This window comes from Lepidochelys kempii, chromosome 8, assembly GCF_965140285.1.
Source record: "Lepidochelys kempii isolate rLepKem1 chromosome 8, rLepKem1.hap1, whole genome shotgun sequence".
In the NCBI taxonomy this organism is placed as follows: Eukaryota; Metazoa; Chordata; order Testudines; family Cheloniidae; genus Lepidochelys; species Lepidochelys kempii.
This window is the reverse complement of record NC_136387.1, coordinates 1,113,632-1,135,760: the sequence shown is the minus strand read 5'-3', so window position 1 is coordinate 1,135,760 and position 22,129 is coordinate 1,113,632. Positions and strand designations below refer to the sequence as shown.

The window sequence follows — 22,129 nt, the reverse complement described above, 5'->3', positions numbered from 1 at the left end:
CGTAAATACCCAACATGAGGGGTAGCAGCCAAATAAGAAGCCACAATCCCTGTAATTTGATGCTTGGATGCCTTTGTGGCTGTTCTCTCTGCATCTCATTCAGGGTGTAACCTTACGTTTTGTAACCGTATTGCCATTGGGTGGGTGCTGGCTTTCAAGGCTTCCAACCCCTCTGTCTGCTGGAAGGAAGGAGCATTCTTTGTCTCCACTCGGGCCCCAGAACATCCTGGCTGCAGCAAGGCAGTGGTGGAGCTTTCTGCTGATCTGTCCTGTCCTGATCCTGAGTGCCTTGTGTTTATTATCTAAGTCCAGTTTCTCAGTGAATAACTCCTGGGTTTGTCACTGCCTGTAATTTTCCTGGACACCAGTAGCCTGCCTGATGCTTGACAATTTCCCTGCTACCTGGCTGGTTTTAAGTAGCCACTGTAAAGCTAATCAGTCTTGTTAACTTTTCTCCACTGCCGTGGAACAGACATTGAAGCTGACTATTTGCAGACTTAGGAAGGTGCTTTTGCATCAGTTTACACTCAGGGCTAGTCTTCACTAAGGAGAGATCCATGCTGCTGCATTCGATGCAGCAGGGATCTATTTAGCGGGTCTAATGAAGACCCGCTAAATTGATGGCAGAGTGCTCTCTGGTTGACCCTGGGACTCCAGCTCTCCGAAAATCGTAAAGTAAGTCAACTGGGCAGCATCTTCTGTCGACGCAGTGCAGTGAACACACCAGGGTAGGTCAGCCTAAGCTACGTTGACTTCAGCTATGTTATTTACATAGCTAGAGTTATTTTTCCTCCCTTGGTATCCTGCTGTTAAGTGAATTGTCTGATTAGACACTTGGTAAGGCAACTCCCATCCTTTCATGTATTTTCCACTCCATGCATCTGATGAAGTGGGTTCTAGCCCACGAAAGCTTATGCCCAAATAAATGTGTTAGTCCTTGTGGCATCTTAGAGACTCCTCATTGTTATAGCTGGAGTAGCGTAACTTAGTTCGACTTACCCCAGTATTGAAGACAAGCCCTCAGTTCATGTTTGGATAGTTATCGGCACCAACTTGAGGGTGAGAATCTTACTTTTTTTTAAACTGAAAGCTTAAAATCTGCAGAAGTTGGTGGTGCCTGTGTAGGAAAGATTCATACCTGCCCTGCATGAATAGAATTTTTTTTCAGATCCTGTTTATGTGTAGCACCTTTTACAAGCATCAAGACGCTCTTCAGAGTTGCAAACAACCCATACAGGGATCACTTGACTTTCCACTATTTTGGAATTACCTCTCATGTGGGAAGCAGCAAATGTCATGGAATCAGCAAAGCTTGTCCAGGAAGTGAAGATGCCACGGGGCAGGGTGGATAAAAATCAATGATTTTTTTAGTCAGATTTTTTTATTTAAATTGGATTTTTTTGATAAAATGCTTTTTGAGGAAAAACCTATCTAAAGATAGTTTTAATTAAAATGCATTATATCTCAAAAATATCTCATCATGGAATAGGGATTATAAATTCTAATTCTATAGAATGAGACAATAGATTCATGTAATGTTTAAGAAAAGTTTTGTAAATGAGTTCCAATCGTTCATGGATTAGGGACCCAATCTTATGGGATTCCAGGCGCTTCTGTATAGATTATTTAGGTTAATCTTTCTATCTACATAATGGGACTCAGTGTTCAGTCTAGAAGCTACCATCAGAGATGCTTAGTTTTGCAGTTCTCAGACTGTGGATTTGTCTTCCCAGAAGTAACATGCTTGTTAACAGCAAAAATGTTTTTAAATAAATAATATATAGGGGTGAGAAATAACAGACCTCAACTCTGTTGTCCCTCTGCAAATTTGTGTACATAGAGTCAATCCCTTACCTCTCTCTAAAAGTGCAGAGTTTCAAAAAGTTTAGTGAATAGAAGATTGTTGGGGGTGGAATAGGTCTGGAGATGAATCTGAGAAGCAAGGGACATATGCTTGTTTTGTTAAAATATTATATGTTGGCTGTTGAAGAAAAAAACCCAGACTCCATAACATAGTTGTTTCTTGTTGAATTGGCGATAGTTCACCTCCCAATGACTTCATAAATATCTGCTTTGATTACCTTTGGTAAATGAAATAACCAAACAATCATTCATTTTCTGATATAGCGGTAAAACTAATCTGAAAAGTTTTCAAAATAAATCACTGTTTAAAAATGTATAGTGTGTACCTGCTAAAAATGACACCTACCTCTCTCTCGGAGTGGTGAAGAATAGGTATTAAGGTTATAACAAACAACAAGAATGCACGTTTATGTAGAAAACCATGATTAAATCAAGTCTTCCTGACTAGTGAGTTAAATCAAATCTACCCTGCCACTGGGAAATTTAGGCAGGCAGAATGGTACCAGTGATCTGGAGCACAACATAAGTGTGTGTTTCACTCCTGTAGTCATAAATGTTAATGTATAGATAAACTATTTTAGAGCATTGTAACCATAAAATAATTTCTTCATTGCACCAGAATGAAAGCATAGAGACTTCCTGGCCAAGATGTTCTAAAATGGTGCTTAGAGTTCAGCACCTGGAGAGGTCTCCTGACCTTTCAGAAGTGTCCATCACTTTAACTGGAGTCGCTTGGTGCTCAACGCTTTGGGAAAACAGGTGACTTGTTCAAGCACCTAGATGAGGATTTAGGAGGCTAACTATAGTGCCTAGTTTTGGAACAGCTTGGCCTGTTGCCTTACGTTCAGCTGCTACTTGGCTTGCAGTCTTTCACTGTTGCTTCTTTAGCAAGAGAGTCACTGCCTGTAATAGTCTGAAAAAAGCCAATAAAATACTAGGGATATCTGATCTTGCCATGCTGTGTTAATGATCTGAGCGCGCTGCAGTTGTCAGAGTGAGAGGGTAATGGCTGCAGAAATGACGCACCCGATAGCCGTCAGCATGTGCATTAGTTTGTATGGATTTGTGGTTTATCCTCCTTCCAGCAGGACTAATAGAGATGAACAGCAATGCTATGAAGGGTGGTTACGGGACATGCACAGAAGTTACCACTGCTTAATAAATTGTCCGTTTTAAAAGGAAGATTAGCAAGACTCACGGGGTTTTCCTGTGTTTGTGTCATTCTGATAAAAATCCTTTAGATGTATGACGTTTCTTTGCTCACTATTTATTTCACACCCGATTTATGAGAACTGCAGGTCTGGGGAGTTACCTAGTTCAGACACGTTTATATAACATTATTGCTATAGTGTCTGTAAGAGCCTCCTCAAAACTTTATTGTGATGTCCCACAGTGATACTCAATGAATTACAACAGCTCTTTCGTCTCCCAAAACACTAATGTGCAGGGATTGCATTTATTCAGGGTGGAAGCATACACTTGTCATGCAAGGCTGTGCTTCCGGGACAGTGACCCTCTCTCCACAGTTTAGTTTTGGGTCCGTGCTTTGACAGATGTAGACCACTTAAAACCACCAAAAAGTCATTCTTGCTTCATTCAAAAATAGTGTGAAAAAATTACTTGTAATTTTATATATAATCCAGGATTTATGCCCAGTCTCAACACAAATCAATTTAATATGTTCCAAATGATTGAATATACAGCAGGCAGTGCTAACCCAACTTGAAAGAGGATGTCAGACTTAATACACAATGTTCATTGTGATGTTTTTCAAAGAGAGCTAGGTAATATCATTTCCCTCCCCATGTACTCTGTTTCCAATCACTGCGTGACTTCTGTCCATCACTGGCAGAGATAAAATGTACGATCTACCTTGTATGGGGCAGGTAACCAGCTTTATTATTTAAAATTCCATGTCCTCTCCCATGCTAATAGGTGATAGAATGGGCTTCATTGCTAGATTACCAGGAATGGGAATTACATCTAGAAGTTGTGTTTTGGGCTCCCCTATGTCCCTTAAAAAAATCAATTTAACTGGCATTTAAAAAAATAATTAGCCCTCTCTTAAGTCTTGCAGTTCCAGGCACTAATATATTCTATCAATTTTAACCTAAAACTGTATGTTGTAATTATATTGTACTAGGAATAAAAATTATGGCAATCTGACCCAGAAAAATCCTGTACTTTTGGGGACCATAAGTATGGCTTTATATGGCACAATTTAACAGAAGAGCCATCTCTGTTTCTGTAAGTGCCTAATCACTGCTATTTAATCAGCAACATTAATTCTTTGTCATTAGTACTCTGGACATTGTCTAACAGGAAATATGTTTTTTGAAAATATAGAGGAGTCTTATTGCTTCTTCTTTGTTTTGGTTTTGTGGGAATTGGCAGGAAAGAGGCAGTGCCTAGAGGCAGCCGGTTTTGGGACAGCTGGCTCTGATGTTTGTCATGAAGGCACTGTACCAGTTTGCATTAGCTCAATTTCCCTTCATGAGAGCATTGATGGAGCCTTGATGATGCTTAATTATAAGACCAACATCGGACTCCTGGTGCTGAAAAAATAAGAACGTAAATTGGTGAAGAATTAAAATAATTGTGGAGTGGACTGAAGGTTGCTGAAAGGCTTCTAGAGTGTAATGAAACAGAGTTAGCTATTTTGTAGCTGCCTAAAACCTGGATAATTTCTTTAAGGGTGTTTTCACTAGAGAAGTTCGGTCACACTAGAACGTGCCTTTGAGGGGTTGTACTAAGGGCCCGTCTCTAGGAGGGATTTTTGCCCTGGCGTAGGTGCCTTGTTGTAGCTACGCTGGTGCAGTTCGCCCTGCTCAGACCAGAGCTGTGAGCAGTGTGTGTGTGTGTGTGTGTGTGGATGGATTATACACGTCCTGTCTGCATTTAAAATGGTTTTGTAAATACTGCATACATATCTGCGCTCTTGAGAGAGAAATCTCACTTAGCCATAACGAAAGTTTGCTCATCTGAGACTAATCACTTATAAAAAGAATAGGAGTACTTGTGGCACCTGAGAGACTAACAAATTAGTCTCTCAGGTGCCACAAGTACTCCTGTTCTTTTGCGGATACACACTAGCACAGCTGCTACTCTGAAACTAATCACTAATAGAATTTCATTATTATTTAAACAACCTGAAGTACCTAAAATAAGGTTGTAATGTGAACAGGCAGATGCATGTGTTTTTGTATCTGTACAAACATTCATTTATATTATGGTAGCCCCTACAGGCCCACAAGGGTGGGACCCCATCCTGGTGGGTGCTGCACATACACAGTGAGAGGCCAGCCCTGCTCCAAAGAACTCACAGTACAACAGACCAGACAAATACAAGGCAGGAGGGGAAGTGACTGCCCTGCGAGGGAAAAGGATTTGCCCGAGATCACACAACAGGCCAGTGGCAGATCTCCTGTCTCCCAGTCCAGTGTTCTATCGACTAGGCTGTGCCACCTCTCTGGATGAGTTATCTGAGCTCTTAAACTTTGCTCGTTATTGTGGTATCTGGGTGGCTGAGTTATAAGATTCTGAGCAATGTGGTCTGTAATGTAATTACTGGTGGAACTTTCCCTACAGCTGTAATATAGAATCATAGAATATCATGGTTGGAAGAGACCTCAGGAGGTCATCTAGTCCATCCCCCTGCTCAAAGCAGGACCAATCCCCAACTAAATCATCCCAGCCAGGGCTTTGTCATGCCTGACCTTAAAAACCTCAAAGGAAGGAGATTCTACCACCTCCCTAGGTAACGCATTCCAGTGCTTCACCACCCTCCTAGTGAAAAAGTTTTTCCTAATATCCAACCTAAACCTCCCCCACGGCAACTTGAAACCATTACTCCTTGTTCTGTCATCTGCTACCACTGAGAACAGTCTAGCTCCATCCTCTTTGGAACCCCCTTTCAGGTAGTTGAAAGCAGCTATCAAATCCCCCCTCATTCTTCTCTTCCGCAGACTCAACAATCCCAGTTCCCTCAGCCTCTCCTCATAAGTCATGTGTTCCAGTCCCCTAATCATTTTTGTTGCCCTCCGCTGAACGTTTTCCAATTTTTCCACATCCTCCTTGTAGTGTGGGGCCCAAAACTGGACACAGTACTTCAGATGAGGCCTCATCATTGTCGAATAGAGGGGAGGAACAATCACATCCCTCGATCTGCTGGCAATGTCCCTACTTATACAGCCCAAAATGCTGTTAGTCTTCTTGGCAACAAGGGCACACTGTTGACTCATATCCAGCTTCTCGTCCACTGTCACCCCTAGGTCCTTTTCTGCAGAACTGCTGCCTAGCCATTCGGTTCCTAGTCTGTAGCGGTGCATGGGATTCTTCCATCCTAAGTGCAGGACTCTGCACTTGTCCTTGTTGAACCTCATCAGATTTCTTTTGGCCCAATCCTCTAATATGTCTAGGTCCCTCTGTATCCTATCCCTACCCTCTAGCGTATCTACCTCTCCTCCCAGTTTAGTGTCATCTGCAAATTTGCTGAGGGTGCAGTCCACCAGATCATTAATGAAGATATTGAACAAAACCAACCCCAGGACCGACCCTTGGGGCACTCCTCTTGATACTGGCTGCCAACTAGACATGGAGCCATTGATCACTACCCGTTGAGCCCAACAATCTAGCCAGCTTTCTATCCACCTTATAGTCCATTCTTCCAGCCCATACTTCTTTAACTTGCTGGCAAGAATACTGTGGGAGACTGTATCAAAAGCTTTCCTAAAGTCAAGGAATAACACATCCACTGCTTTCCCCTCATCCACAGAGCCAGTTATCTCATCATAGAAGGCAGTTAGGTTAGTCAGGCATGACTTGCCCTTGGTGAATCCATACTGACTGTTCCTGATCATTTTCCTCTCCTCTAAGTGCTTCAGAATTGATTCCTTGAGGACCTGCTCCATGATTTTTCCAGGGACTGAGGTGAGGCTGACTGGCTTGTAGTTCCCCGGATCCTCCTCCTTCCCTTTTTTAGAGATGGGCACTACATTAGCCTTTTCCAGTCGTCCGGGACTTCCCCCGATCGCCATGAGTTTTCAAAGATAATGGCCAATGGCTCTGCAATCACATCCGCCAACTCCTTTAGCGCTCTCGGATGCAGTGCATCCGACCGCATGGACTTGTGCATGTCCAGCTTTTCTAAATAGCCCCGAACCACTTCTTTCTCCACAGAGGGCTGGTCACCTCCTCCCCATGCTGTGCTGCCCAGTGCAGCAGTCTGGGAGCTGACCTTGTTCGTGAAGACAGAGGCAAAAAAAGCATTTAGTACATTAGCTTTTTCCACATCCTCTGTCACTAGATTGCCTCCCTCATTCAGTAAGGGGCCCACACTTTCCTTGACTTTCTTCTTGTTGCCAACATACCTGAAGAAACCCTTCTTGTTACTCTTAACATCTCTTGCTAGTTGCAACTCCCAAGTGTGATTTGGCCTTCCTGATTTCACTCCTGCATGCCTGAGCAATATTTTTATACTCCTCCCTGGGCATTTGTCCAATCTTCCACTTCTTGTAAGCTTCTTTTTTGTGTTTAAGATCAGCAAGGATTTCACTCTTAAGTGAAGCTGGTCGCCTGCCATATTTACTATTCTTTCTACGCATCGGGATGGTTTGTTCCTGCAACCTCAATAAGGATTCTTTAAATACACCCAGCTCTCCTGGACTCCTTTCCCACTCATGTTATTCTCGCAGGGGATCCTGCCCATCAGTTTCCTGAGGGAGTCAAAGTCTGCTTTTCTGAAGTCCAGGGTCCATATTCTGCTGCTCTCCTTTCTTCCTTGTGTCAGGATCCTGAACTCGACCATCTCATAGTCACTGCCTCCCAGGTTCCCATCCACTTTAACTTCCCCTACAAATTCTTCCTAACATGAGTTCCTAACATGGACTAACATGAAGGGGAAAGGCGTCCAGGAGAGTTGGCTGTATTTCAAGGAATCCCTGTTGAGGTTACAGGGACAAACCATCCCGATGTGTCGAAAGAATAGTAAATATGGCAGGCGACCAGGTTGGCTTAACGGTGAAATCCTAGCAGATCTTAAGCATAAAAAAGAAGCTTACAAGAAGTGGAAGGTTGGACATATGACCAGGGAAGAGTATAAAAATATTGCTCGGACATGTAGGAATGAAATTAGGAGGGCCAAATCGCACCTGGAGCTGCAGCTAGCGAGAGATGTTAAGAGTAACAAGAAGGGTTTCTTCAGGTATGTTGGCAACAAGAAGAAAGCCAAGGAAAGTGTGGGCCCCTTACTGAATGAGGGAGGCAACCTAGTGACGGAGGATGTGGAAAAAGCTAATGTACTCAATGCTTTCTTTGCCTCTGTCTTCACGAACAAGGTCAGCTCCCAGACTGCTGTGCGGGACATCACAACATGGGGAATAGATGGCCAGCCCTCTGTGGAGAAAGAGGTGGTTAGGGACTAGTTAGAAAAACTGGACGTGCACAAGTCCATGGGGCCGGACGAGTTGCATCCGAGAGTGCTAAAGGAACTGGCGGCTGTGATTGCAGAGCCATTGGCCATTATCTTTGAAAACTCGTGGCGAACGGGGGAAGTCCCGGATGACTGGAAAAAGGCTAATGTAGTGCCAATCTTTAAAAAAGGGAAGAAGGAGGATCCTGGGAACTACAGGCCAGTCAGCCTCACCTCAGTCCCTGGAAAAATCATGGAGCAGGTCCTCAAAGAATCAATCCTGAAGCACTTACATGAGAGGAAAGTGATCAGGAAGAGTCAGCATGGATTCACCAAGGGAAGGTCATGCCTGACTAATCTAATCGCCTTCTATGATGAGATTACTGGTTCTGTGGATGAAGGGAAAGCAGTGGATGTATTGTATCTTGACTTTAGCAAAGCTTTTGACACGGTCTCCCATAGTATTCTTGTCAGCAAGTTAAGGAAGTATGGGCTGGATGAATGCGCCATAAGGTGGTAGAAAGTTGGCTAGATTGTCGGGCTCAACGGGTAGTGATCAATGGCTCCATGTCTAGTTGGCAGCCGGTGTCAAGTGGAGTGCCCCAAGGGTCGGTCCTGGGGCCGGTTTTGTTCAATATCTTCATAAATGATCTGGAGGATGGTGTGGATTGCACTCTCAGCAAATTTGCGGATGATACTAAACTGGGAGGAGTGGTAGATACGCTGGAGGGCAGGGATAGGATACAGAGAGACCTGGACAAATTAGAGGATTGGGCCAAAAGAAATCTGATGAGGTTCAATAAGGATAAGTGCAGGGTCCTGCACTTAGGACGGAAGAACCCAACGCACAGCTACAGACTAGGGACCGAATGGCTAGGCAGCAGTTCTGCGGAAAAGGCCCTAGGGGTGACAGTGGACGAGAAGCTGGATATGAGCCAGCAATGTGCCCTTGTTGCCAAGAAGGCCAATGGCATTTTGGGATGTATAAGTAGGGGCATTGCCAGCAGATCGAGGGACGTGATCGTCCCCCTCTATTCGACATTGGTGAGACCTCATCTGGAGTACTGTGTCCAGTTTTGGGCCCCACACTACAAGAAGGATGTGGATAAATTGGAGAGAGTCCAGCGAAGGGCAACAAAAATGATTAGGGGTCTGGAACACATGACTTATGAGGAGAGGCTGAGGGAACTAGGATTGTTTAGTCTGCGGAAGAGAAGGATGAGGGGGGATTTGATAGCTGCTTTCAACTACCTGGAAGGGGGTTCCAAAGAGGATGGCTCTAGACTGTTCTCAGTGGTAGCAGATGACAGAACAAGGAGTAATGGTCTCAAGTTGCAGTGGGGGAGGTTTAGGTTGGATATTAGGAAAAACTTTTTCCCTAGGAGGGTGGTGAAACACTGGAATGCGTTACCTAGGGAGGTGGTGGAATCTCCTTCCTTAGAAGTTTTTAAGGTCAGGCTTGATAAAGCCCTGGCTGGGATGATTTAATTGGGTATGGGTCCTGCTTTTGAGCAGGGCGTTGGACTAGATGACCTCCTGAGGTCCCTTCCAACCCTGATATTCTATGATTCTTCCCGGTTTGTGAGCAGCAGGTCAAGAAGAGCTCTGTCCCTAGTTGGTTCCTCCAGCACTTGCACCAGGAAGTTGTCCCCTACACTTTCCAAAAACTTGCTGGATTGTCTGTGCACTGCTGTATTTCTCTCCCAGCGGATAACCGGGTGATTGAAGTTTCCCATGAGAACCAGGGCCTGCAATCTATTCACTTCCATTAGTTGCTGGAAGAAAGCCTCGTCCACCTCATCCCCCTGGTCCGGTGGTCTATAGCAGACTCCCACCACGACATCACCATTGTTGCTCACACTTTTAAACTTAATCCAGAGACTCAGGTTCTTCTGCAGTTTCATACCGGAGCTCTGAGCAGTCTTACTGCTCTCTTACATACAGTGCAACTCCCCCGCCTTTTCTGCCCTTCCTGTCCTTCCTGAACAGTTTATATCCATCCATGACAGTACTCCAGTCATGTGAGTTATCCCACCAAGTCTCTGTTATTCCAATCACATCATAATTCCTTGACTGTGGCAGGACTTCCAGTTCTCCCTGCTTGTTTCCCAGGCTTCTTGCCTTTGTGTATAGGCACTTGAGATAACTCGCTGATCGACCGGCTTTCTCAATATGAGGCAGGAGCCCTCCCCTCTTGCGCTCTCCTGCTTGTGCCTCCTCCCAGTATCCCACTTCCCCACTTACCTCAGGGCTTTGGTCTCCTTCCCCCAGTGAACCTAGTTTAAAGCCCTCCTCACTAGGTTAGCCAGCCTGCTTGCGAAGATGCTCTTCCCTCTCTTCATTAGGTGGAGCCCGTCTCTGCCTAGCACTCCTCCTTCTTGGAACACCATCCCATGGTCAGAGAATCCAAAGCCTTCTCTTTGACACCACCTGTGTAGTCATTCGTTGACTTCCACAATTCAACGGTCTCTACCCGGGCCTTTTCCGTCCACAGGGAGGATGGACGAGAACACCACTTGCGCCTCAAACTCCTTTATCCTTCTTCCCAGAGCCATGTAGTCTGCAGTGATCTGCTCAAGGTCATTCTTGGCAGTATCATTGGTGCCCACATGGAGAAGCAGGAAGGGGTAGCGATCCGAGGGCTTGATGAGTCTTGGCAGTCTCTCCGTCACATCGTGAATCCTGGCAAGCAGCAGACTTCTCGGTTTTCCCGGTTGGGGTGGGAGATAGATAACTCAGTCCCCCTGAGGAGGGAGTCCCCAACCACCACCACCCGCCTCCTTCTCTTGGGAGCAGTGGTCGTGGAACTCCCTTTCCTAAGACAGTGCATCTCATGCCTTCCAGTTGGTGGAGTCTCCTGCTCCCTTCCCTCAGATGTATCATCTAGTCCATTCTCCGCATTAGTACCTGTGGATAGAACATGAAAATGGTTGCTTACCTGTATCTGCATTGCTGGTACATGGATGCTCCCCTTTCTTCTGGAGGTAACGTTGCCAAATTTCTTCATCTTCCTTGTGTCCCTGCTGCGCAGCCTGCTCTGAATCTTCAGTATGTTGTGCTCGTAGAAGCATATCCTGACGTGTGTCCAGGAAATCTTCAGTTTCTCTTATGTAACGCAGGGTCGATACTTGTTTCTCCAGACCTTGAACCGTTTCTTCCAATATGGAGACCAGCTTGTACTTTGTAGACAAAGTCACTTCTGTCCTGTGGAAGAAAGACAAACATGGCACATCCTGTGCAGGTAACAACAGCTGAACCCCCCCCCTTCCATATCACCTTCCTTCTATAGCTTCCTCAGCTGTTACAGTAACTACTCAGAGAAGCCTGCAAGATGAAAGCCTCAGTGGGCTTACCCCAGGCAAACTCGCTCTGTTAACCTCTCTGCTGTTAGCTGCAAAACGCCTTTCTGCTTTGAATTCTGTTCTTTAACAATGCAAATGAAACCTGGACAATTATTTCCAAAAGTATAATGCATTTTCTTCAGTTAGAGAGAGGGAGGGAGGGAGAGAGAGAAAACTAACATTTTGGTCAGTAAAATCTTGACCTATAAATAGTCGGAACTGGGTCCATATATTCCAGCCCAAACAGTTGTCATCTTACTGTTAAATTAACAATTTAGTTGCAGGACTTAAAAGTGTGAAGGGAGAGGCTTAGCGTAGGACTCTATGCATCTGTGTTCTGCCTGGAACCCCAGGGCAATGCTCTTGGAAGCCACTCTGTGTGTTTTGCTGTTGCAGCCCTAGAGGTTCATGTACAGTGTATCGCATCTGGAATGTTTTAGAGCTGTTGGACTGCTGAAGTGACATGAGGCAGGTCACTGGTGAGGCCTGTAGGCAGGGGCAGATAGCTAGCACATTGGGGCTAATGGTAACACCTGTATTATGTGAAAGCCTGTTGTACCCACCTTTACCTGGAGCATGTCTACACTTAAACTGCTACAGCGACAGCTGCTGCTGCCTTGCAGCTGCACCACTGTAGCACTGGGAGGGAGTTTGGGTGCGGGGTGTGGGCTCTGGGCTGGGGCAGGGGTTTGGGGTACAGGAGGGGGTGTGGGCTCTGGCTGGGCGACGCTTACGTTGGGTGGCTCCCAAAAGTGACCGGCATGTCTCTCTGGCAGTGGCTCCTAGGTGGGTGGGGTCAGGGAGGCTCCGTGCACTGCCCCTGCCTGCAGGTTCCGCCGCAGCTCCCACTGGCCGCAGTTCCTGGAGACCCCTCCCTCCCTCCCCCCTGGGACCACTGGGGTGTGCTGGTCGCTTCCGGGAGTGGCGCAGGGCCAGGGCAGGCAGGGAGCCTGCCTTAGCCCCGCTGTGCTGACGGACTTTTAGTGCCTAAAATCTCCTGTTTCAGAGGAACAGCCGTGTTAGTCTGTATTCGCAAAAAGAAAAGGAGTACTTGTGGCACCTTAGAGACTAACCAATTTATTTGAGCATGAGCTTTCGTGAGCTACAGCTCACTTCATCAGATGTTTACCGTGGAAACTGCAGCAGACTTTATATACACACAGAAATCATGAAACAATACCTCCTCCCACCCCACTGTCCTGCTGGTAATAGCTTATCTAAAGTGATCAACAGGTGGGCCATTTCCAGCACAAATCCAGGTTTTCTCACCCTCCACCCCCCCACACAAATTCACTCTCCTGCTGGTGCTAGCCCATCCAAAGTGACAACTCTTTACATAATCAAGTCGGGCTATTTCCTGCATAGATCAAGGTTTTCTCACATCCCCCCCACCCCCATACACACACAAACTCAGTCTCCTGCTGGTAATAGCTCATCTAAACTGACCATTCTCCAGGTTTAAATCCAAGTTAAACCAGAACATCTGGGGGGGGGGGGTAGGAAAAAACAAGAGGAAACAGGCTACCTTGCATAATGACTTAGCCACTCCCAGTCTCTATTTAAGCCTAAATTAATAGTATCCAATTTGCAAATGAATTCCAATTCAGCAGTTTCTCGCTGGAGTCTGGATTTGAAGTTTTTTTGTTTTAAGATAGCAACCTTCATGTCTGTGATTGCGTGACCAGAGAGATTGAAGTGTTCTCCGACTGGTTTATGAATGTTATAATTCTTGACATCTGATTTGTGTCCATTTATTCTTTTACGTAGAGACTGTCCAGTTTGACCAATGTACATGGCAGAGGGGCATTGCTGGCACATGATGGCATAGATCACATTGGTGGATGTGCAGGTGAACGAGCCTCTGATAGTGTGGCAACCTGAAGCAAATACTCACCAACAACCACATACCACACAACAGAACCACTAACCCAGGAACTTATCCTTGCAACAAAGCCCGTTGCCAATTGTGCCCACATATCTATTCAGGGGACACCATCACAGGGCCTAATAACATCAGCCACACTATCAGAGGCTCGTTCACCTGCACATCCACCAATGTGATCTATGCCATCATGTGCCAGCAATGCCCCTCTGCCATGTACATTGGTCAAACTGGACAGTCTCTACGTAAAAGAATAAATGGACACAAATCAGATGTCAAGAATTATAACATTCATAAACCAGTCGGAGAACACTTCAATCTCTCTGGTCACGCAATCACAGACATGAAGGTCGCTATCTTAAAACAAAAAAACTTCAAATCCAGACTCCAGCGAGAAACTGCTGAATTGGAATTCATTTGCAAATTGGATACTATTAATTTAGGCTTAAATAGAGACTGGGAGTGGCTAAGTCATTATGCAAGGTAGCCTGTTTCCTCTTGTTTTTTCCTACCCCCCCCCCCCCAGATGTTCTGGTTTAACTTGGATTTAAACCTGGAGAATGGTCAGTTTAGATGAGCTATTACCAGCAGGAGACTGAGTTTGTGTGTGTATGGGGGTGGGGGGGATGTGAGAAAACCTTGATCTATGCAGGAAATAGCCCGACTTGATTATGTAAAGAGTTGTCACTTTGGATGGGCTAGCACCAGCAGGAGAGTGAATTTGTGTGGGGGGGTGGAGGGTGAGAAAACCTGGATTTGTGCTGGAAATGGCCCACCTGTTGATCACTTTAGATAAGCTATTACCAGCAGGACAGTGGGGTGGGAGGAGGTATTGTTTCATGATTTCTGTGTGTATATAAAGTCTGCTGCAGTTTCCACGGTAAACATCTGATGAAGTGAGCTGTAGCTCACGAAAGCTCATGCTCAAATAAATTGGTTAGTCTCTAAGGTGCCACAAGTACTCCTTTTCTTTTTGTAAAATCTCCTGGTTTGGCTTCAGTAGCCTCCGGGAGATAGAGAGAGGGGGAGGAGTTGAGGGAGGATGGGGGAGAGTTGATCAGCGGGGCCTGGGGACCCCCAGGGGTTTGCAGACGCCAGTTTGAGAAATGCTGGTGTAACCGCTACTTATGACAATGGGAGGGGTTCTCCCAACAGCATATTAATTCACCTCCCCAGGAGGTGGGAGGTAGGTTGATTGACAGAAGCATTTTAGCACTGTCTAGCCTGGGGGTTAGGTCATTTTAACTACATTGCTATGAGGTGTGGATGTTTCACATCCCCTGAGCAACATAGTTGGTCAACCTAATTTTTTAGTGTAGACCAGGCCTAACTCTAACACCATTTAATACCATTACTACTTCACAGTAAGAGAGCAGAGGGAAGATTAGATTTGCCAGAAACATACACTTCCTTCAAAAAGATGAATTCAGTTAGCCACAGTGTCATTGGCACATATTGGTCAGAATTCCAGAGAGTCTAGGGGCTGGTCTACACTGAAAACTTACCTCTGCATAGCTCTGTTAAGCAGACCTAGCCCCGATGTAGACGGTGCGGGGTGACAGAATAACTCTTCCGTCAATCTAGCTGCCTCCTCTCAGGGAGGTGGATTACCTCTGCCAACAGGAGAAACCTTCCCATCGGATGCGTGTTCCATGCCCAGACCAGCCCTCTGGGGATGTCTGTGGTACAGCGGCTGCAGCGCCATGGTGTCCGCGCTTCCTGTGCTGACGGAGGGGTTTTTCCGTCAACGTACTCTAAGTACAGCAGGTTATTCAGGGCGTGTCTACGCTTACAGCACTGTAGGGGCGCAGCTGTAGTGCCGACTGAAGATGCGACCTGTGCCGACAGGAGAAGCTCTCCCATAGGCGTCGTGCTCCATCTCCTTGAGAGGCAGTAGCTGGGTTAACCGGAGAAGCCCTCCCATCAACACCGAGCGTTGGGTGGGTCAGTGTTACTGTGTTGCTCAGGATGGTGGATGTTTCCACGCCGCGGGCGACACAAGTTTGTAGTATAGACCAGGGCACAGAAGATGCTGAAGGTGTTTTGAAAAGAAAATAAGCCACACATGAAATCGCTGTTTGGGGGGAGGGTGATTAGAGGTGGAAGAGTAGTTGGGAATGGGGGAGAGGTGTCGGGAGATCAGCTGATGGGGACTAGGTGCAGTGGCAGGAAGGGAAGAGGGTCATGAAGCTGAAGGACAGGGAGTCAGAGGGAAAGTAAGAGCAGGGGTGCCTGTCAGTCCCACATACCCCTCCCACGTATGTGCTGTGCCCTGGGGATGAGACTCCCCTCATGTGAGCCAGGTTCGCGGGAGTGGGAGGGAGAGGCCTTGCTTTTTCTCCCTATATGAGTTAGGATTTGGGAGTCCCTGCCCCCCCGAAGTGGAGCCTGAGCCCTGGTCTCTGCCCCCTTGTATGCACTAGGCTCTGGGGGGCTCCTGCCCATCCACTGGAGTCTGACCCCTTCATGTGAGCCAGGTTCTGGAGATGTCTTGTTTTTCCGGGGTATCTGAGCCCTCTCCCTGCCCCTATGTGAGTTGAGGAAGCTCTGCCCCTCTGGGGAGCTGAGAACAGGCATGCTCAGAGCATGCACCAAGAACATACTGCTGAGACTGGGTTGAGGAGCTGAGAACAGGTATGCTTGACTCATGTCAGAAACTCTCCTGCACCCAGGGGGAGGGGGGAGAAGAGATGGGCACACCCACTGACATGCGTGGAACAATCCACAGGTCTCATAGCTATTGTTTCAGGCTGTAGTCATCTCCATCAGGTGCTTTCCTTCAGCTGAAAACGTCTCAGGAAGGTGAATGGGCCACTTCACACCTCTCCGAGTCTGCAACTCTGAACCCATCCTGGGAGGAAATCTGAGAACGAACTGTACACATGTGGGAAAAATCTGCCCCTGTCAAGTTTGATTTATTAATTTAGGAGAAATTTAATCTGAGCACAGCCAAATATTCAGAAGGCTCTGAAACTATTTTTGAAAATCATTTCCATGTGTGAATGCTCACTGGGAGAGGAGGGGTGATTTGGGGGTGAGGGTTTAGGTGTGCAGTGGGAGATGGGGGTAATATGGAGAGGGGTATACATGGGAATGGGTGGTAGGGGAGCTTAGGCAAGGGGGGGATTGGGGGAAAACGAGGGGTTGGAGAATCAGGGCTAGCCAAGGAAGTTGGGGGGCTAGGAGTGGGGGATGTCAGTCCTGAATTCTCACCTTCATGTGCATGTGGGATCTCAGGGAGGTCTACCCCCCTGAAAGGGTCTGGGTAACAGATTTAAACATCTGAAATCCAAAAAGTGAATAGTTAAGATATCCCCCCTTTGTGTGTGGGGTGACTTGCGGGAGGGGTGGACGGGATGGGTCTGGGGCATGGCGGAAGTTTAGCTGAGCAACTCGGGATGGGGAGTGGGAATGAGGGGCTGGGCTCAGTGTGGAGCTCTGGCTGGCAGGCGGCCCTCTAGTGAGCTGCAGCCTGTGATACATGTATGTAGCAGCACAGGGCAAGAGACCGCAAGGAGCAGCTTCTGACATGTGATTGGCCTCTGCAGTGCAGCGAGTGGCACCGTGGGATGGGGTGGGAAGGGGGAGCTGGAGACGTTGGCAGGGTGGGACGATCCATGTTCAGGAGAATGGTGGGAGGGGTGGAGAGAGACCCCAGTCTTCTCATGTGCTTAATGTTAGTCCAACATCCGTGTGATAAAACTGGCAAGGTTTGGGGACCGAGATCAGGGGTGAGGTTTCTCTCGCTGGCTCTGACCCACCATTGTCCCCATTGCACACTAACAACATGTACTGGGGTGGGGCGAAGGAGCACTATGTAACCACACAGCAGCTGTATGGCCCAGTGGAAAGACCACTGAACTGGGACTATTCCTAGCTCTGTCACAGCCTGGTGGGCGACCTTGGGTAAGTCATGTCACTTCTGTGACTCAGTTTCTCATTTAAAGGGGAAAGTTCTTTGAAATCTGCTTATGAAAAGCACTGTGTGAAAGCCAGTTACTTATTACCTAGCCACAGGAGCCTATCAGCTGCAAATCTAGGTGAGAACTGAAACTGTCTCAATGACTACTAACTCCTGCCAACAGACATTTCTTTAACAAAACCTAAGAAATTAAATGGCCAAAACACTGACAGAGTTAAGGCTGCCTGGTGTGAGCTTGTGCCCTTCTAGAACATCGAGTTCACCAGAACTCAGACTTCTGAAAACCAGGACATACAGACTTCAGGTAAATGTCCACACAACCTTAACTATGCCCCTCTTGGAGCGATACCCCAACAGATCCATCACACCTGCACTCCCACTCTGCCTTGTGTCGGTAATGAACAGGCGCTTCCTTCACTTGCCCTGTGCTCAAACACTGCATCTGCTTCCCCTCCCCCCCCGAATAGCACACTTGTCACATTTAACAACTGTTTTTGCACCTTTTATGGCCCCTTCACTCTTGCACACAGCAGCCCAGCTAAACCTACACTTTCCCCTACCCATCATTAAATCTGGACTGCTCCCACCTCACTACTGACGGTACCCATGGCAAGAGTGCCCCAGTGCCCACTGCTGACACAATTTACACAACTTGATTGACATGATGCAGACTGGAACCTCAAGATAGATATGTTCCTCCTTTGATTCAGACCCAGATCTCCTCATATCACAGTCACAGCTCTTCCAAGCTACTCCAACATATTCCTCCACCATTCAGTACAGCTATCCCTAACAGACTGAGTGCAGCTGGAGAGCATGCAGGTAATTCCCAGTGGCTGTTGCCAGCTCCAGGGGGGGCAGAGTTAAGGTTGCACGGGCTTTTACTATAACTCTATTTCCTGGTTTTCAGGAGTTGGAGTTTTGCTGAACTCAACGTTCCAGAAGGGCACAAGATACCACAGGGCTACCTGCAGGTCTTTTGCTATTTCATTTGATGAAAGGCTGAACAGACAGGCAAGCAAGTCACCATCCCAGTGGTCTAACTGGGGCCGGGGGCGAAATAATATTAGTCTGTTTTCCCCACCTGAGTCCCTCCATCTCCTTCATCCAGGCTGTTCACCAGTAAGGCCCTCTTGACCCGGGGCCCTCTTCTGGAGTCAGGCTCCTGCCATCACCTAGGGAAGGGTTCTTTCTCTGGACTGAGGGCCCCGCAGAGATCAAACTGCTGCAGCTCTTCTCTGGAGCTGTGTGTAGTTCCCCAGCAATCTGGACGTTTTGCTGCTGCCTGGTAAGGTCCTTTTGCTGCGACCAGGCCTCCCTAGGGCTTTGCCCCTTGTAGCACTTTTGGAACCTGCTCCCTCCAGGAGCCCCTTTCCTAGGTCCCCTTTTCTGGTGCGTGTTCTAACCAGCTCCCCTGAGAAGCCCCTTTCCTCAAGACCTGCCTCTTTGTGTTCTGGTGTCCCCCGCCTCAGCTCTTATAACCTTTATAAGGCCTGTGTGTTCCTTAATTACTTAACTGCTGCCTAGCCACATTGGTAATTAACAACTCACAGGTGGATCTGGGTTGGCTCATTCTCCTTAGTGGAGCTGGCCCCTGACTCCCCTGAAATAGCTTGCCCACCTGCCTATGTGTAGACTTGTGATACCATGTGGATTTGGGCATTCAATTTCCTAACCAGTAACAGAAATTCAGGTGTGGCTTCTGGAGGCAGGTGTGGCGCCTGTCTTGATGCCCCTCCCAGTGAGCCATGTCTCCGCCAGTCACACTCGGATTTTATAGTTTGGTTCCTTTCATAAAGGCGACAGACTGACAATGCAGGCTTGCCTGCTCTCTCACTCCCGTGGATTTTGGGAGGGGGAGCAGCGGTGGTTCTGCATGCATAAACTAAACTGCCAGAGAAATGGCAAAGATATCATGACCATACATGCATTCAGTGTACTATAAAGTGTTTTATCAGCAAACTCCGTTTCCTGCATTTGTCTGAGAAGCAGAGTAATATTAGCTTGTATGTGCCCAGCACTTTTCCTTTACTCAGTGGCAGATATTGTGCATCTGTTGTTCTGATCGCCACCTTCCAGACAGAACTGCCTCAGGATATTCTGCTTCCTTGTCTGTGAACTAAGACATCTGACTGAACTGGATAGTAATTGGTGTTGGCTATGAGCTGAAAGCTTTTACTGCTGAACGGTGTGATGTCTAGCTACAGTGGATTGGGAAGGAGTGGGGGGAGGAAATTGTTGGTGTCCTGTGAAAGATGTCCGAACAAGAAATATTAGCTTTTTTTAAAAATAGAAATCACCACTGGTGATTGTCCGATGATGTTCCAGTGAGATGTGAGACTTTCTTCAAAGGTGTCTGTCACTTACTTGATTCCTCATGTTCTGATTTCTGTCCAAAGAATCGAGCCAAGAAGAAACCTGCTCCAGTGAAGTATGACGTTGGAGATCTAGTCTGGGCTAAGTTCAACAGACGACCGTGGTGGCCCTGCACAATCTGTCATGATCCAGTGCTCGACTGTCACTCAAAAATGAAAGGTACTGTACCCACCTGAACGACACAGTTAAGGACACCTAGTGCCAGAGTTGCTGCGGTTCTTTGTTACTAATAAGCATTTGGGCAGCCCTTTAACCGCACGGCAGGGCATAGAGGTCAAAAATGATGGTCCCTGCCACGGGAACCTACGGTATAGATTAGACAAATACTGATATGAAGTTAGCAAAGGAAGTATAGGGATGGGGAGATGAAGGTTAAGACAGATGAGAATGATGGGGGTCAGATAGCAGTTGGATCGTGTAGATTCCGGCATTTTAAATTGGGGAGTAGATTGTACCACTGAGCTCCATTCTTGAGCTAAGCAAGAGATGCATGTTCTGAGGAGCAGTGCAGTGGTGCCTGGCGCAGACCAAGAGGGATGGCATTGCAGGCATAGGGAGCAGCATGAAAAGGGAAAGAAGGGACAAGGATGGGAGGAGAGAGGGTGGAGCGAGATGAGAGGGTTGGGCAGAGTACCAGGGAAAACTGCAGGAGTAGGGAGTGGGATGGGGCCAGGCACAGCTGTACAGAGCCTGACAAGTGAGGGTGAGGAATTTGAACTGTACGTGGAAAGAAACGGGGAGGCAGTGAATGGCCTCAAGAAGGCTGGTGGTGGGAAGAGGAACAGAGCAGTGGGAAAGGGAGATCGTTTTAGCTGCTGGATGCAAGGGAGAGGTCTACAGACCAGTAGATCACAGTTTTCCTGGTACAAAGGCATGGGAGGAAGATGAGGAGAAGTTTAGTTTTTGCCTCGTTTCATATAAGGAGGTGAACTCCCCACAGATGTCTCTTATTGGAGAGGCCTCGGGAGAGCTGGAGATTGAGTGGTAGATCTGAGGGCCATTGGCCCCAGGGGTAATGCACCAGGGGAGCAGAGAAGGGGTGAGTGAGAAGGAGGAGGAGAATAAAGGGGACCAAGGACAGATCCCTGAGGCACATGCACCAGGGGGAGGAAAGAGGAAGAGGATTCTCCTTGGGTAATGGTCAGAAAGAGGAGAGGGCCAGGAAACGACAGAGTCCTGTGAGCCCAGGACGGGGTAGGGGGTGGTGGTGGTATCAACGTGAGTGGTCAGTGGTGACAGAGGTAGCAGAGAGGTCAGGTAAACAGAGGAGAAGAGACTCTTTGATTTGGAAACTGACCTTGCACTTCACTCAGATGTATTTAAACTGCTGGCCATGTAAAGTTAGCTACAGCAGGGGACTATTTTATTCCAGCATATCATGAATGGGGGGACCTGTAGATTTCTGGGTATTTCTTTCTCCTTGTTTTCCCTCTAGCCTCTCTCTCTCTCCACATTCCCTTGGTAACTGAACACCTTTGAAATGTCAGTCTGTCTGGGATAGTGCTCTGTATGGAGGACAGGCTGCTGTTTAGTGATGTGGTGTTTTTGCAACTTTTGTGGCCCTCACCAGTCTGGAAGGGTAGACTCTGAGAGCATGCAGTGTTAGTGACTCAGCTCAGACTGTTAAAATCTCCAGCTGAAACTCAAAAGAAGCCCTACAAAAAGGGAAACTAGGTCAAATGACAAAGGATGCATATAAACAAATAACAGAAGTATGTAGGGACATATTAGAAAGGCCGAGGCACAAAATGAGATCAAACTAGCTAGAGACATAAAGGGTAACAAGAAAACATTCTAGAAATACATTAGAAGCAAGAGGAAGACCAAGGTCAGAGTAGGCCCCTTACTCAATGAGTTCTTTGAGAACTGTTATTGTTCGTCCGTCCATCTGACATTTCCACATTTTCTGTTATTGTCAGTAACAGAAAATGTGGAAATGTCAGAAGTGCTAAATGATCTTTTTTTGTTTTGATTTTCACCAAAAAGTTTAGTTGCGATTGGTCGTCTAACATAGTGATTCATGTAGGAGTAGAGGCCAAAATAGGGAACTAACACTTCAAGAGAACTTAGATGTCTTCCAGTCACCAGGGCCGATGAAACACATCCTAGAATACTCAAGGAGTTTACTGAGGAGATATCTGAGCCATTAGCAGTTATCTTCAAAAAGTCATGGAAGTTAGGAGAGATTCCAGAGGACTTGAAAAGGGCAAATATAGCGTCAATCTATAAAAAGGGAAATAAGGACAACCTGGGGGAATTACAGACTAGTCAGCTTAACTTCATTACCCAGAAAGATAATGGAACAAATAATCAAACAATCAATTTGCAAATACCTA

The 22,129-nt window shown here is 46.9% G+C and overlaps 1 protein-coding gene across 9 annotated transcripts in view; it reads left to right on the top strand.

Moving 5' to 3' along the window:
* The window catches only part of NSD1 (nuclear receptor binding SET domain protein 1), a 136,776-nt gene that overhangs the window by 16,602 nt on the left and 98,045 nt on the right, over positions 1–22,129 (top strand). For all 9 annotated transcript variants that reach the window (XM_073355114.2, XM_073355112.2, XM_073355111.2 and 6 more), the window contains exon 3: positions 19,817–19,952. In XM_073355114.2, the coding sequence (XP_073211215.2) occupies positions 19,817–19,952 (136 nt within the window). The remainder of the gene's footprint in view (positions 1–19,816; positions 19,953–22,129) is intronic.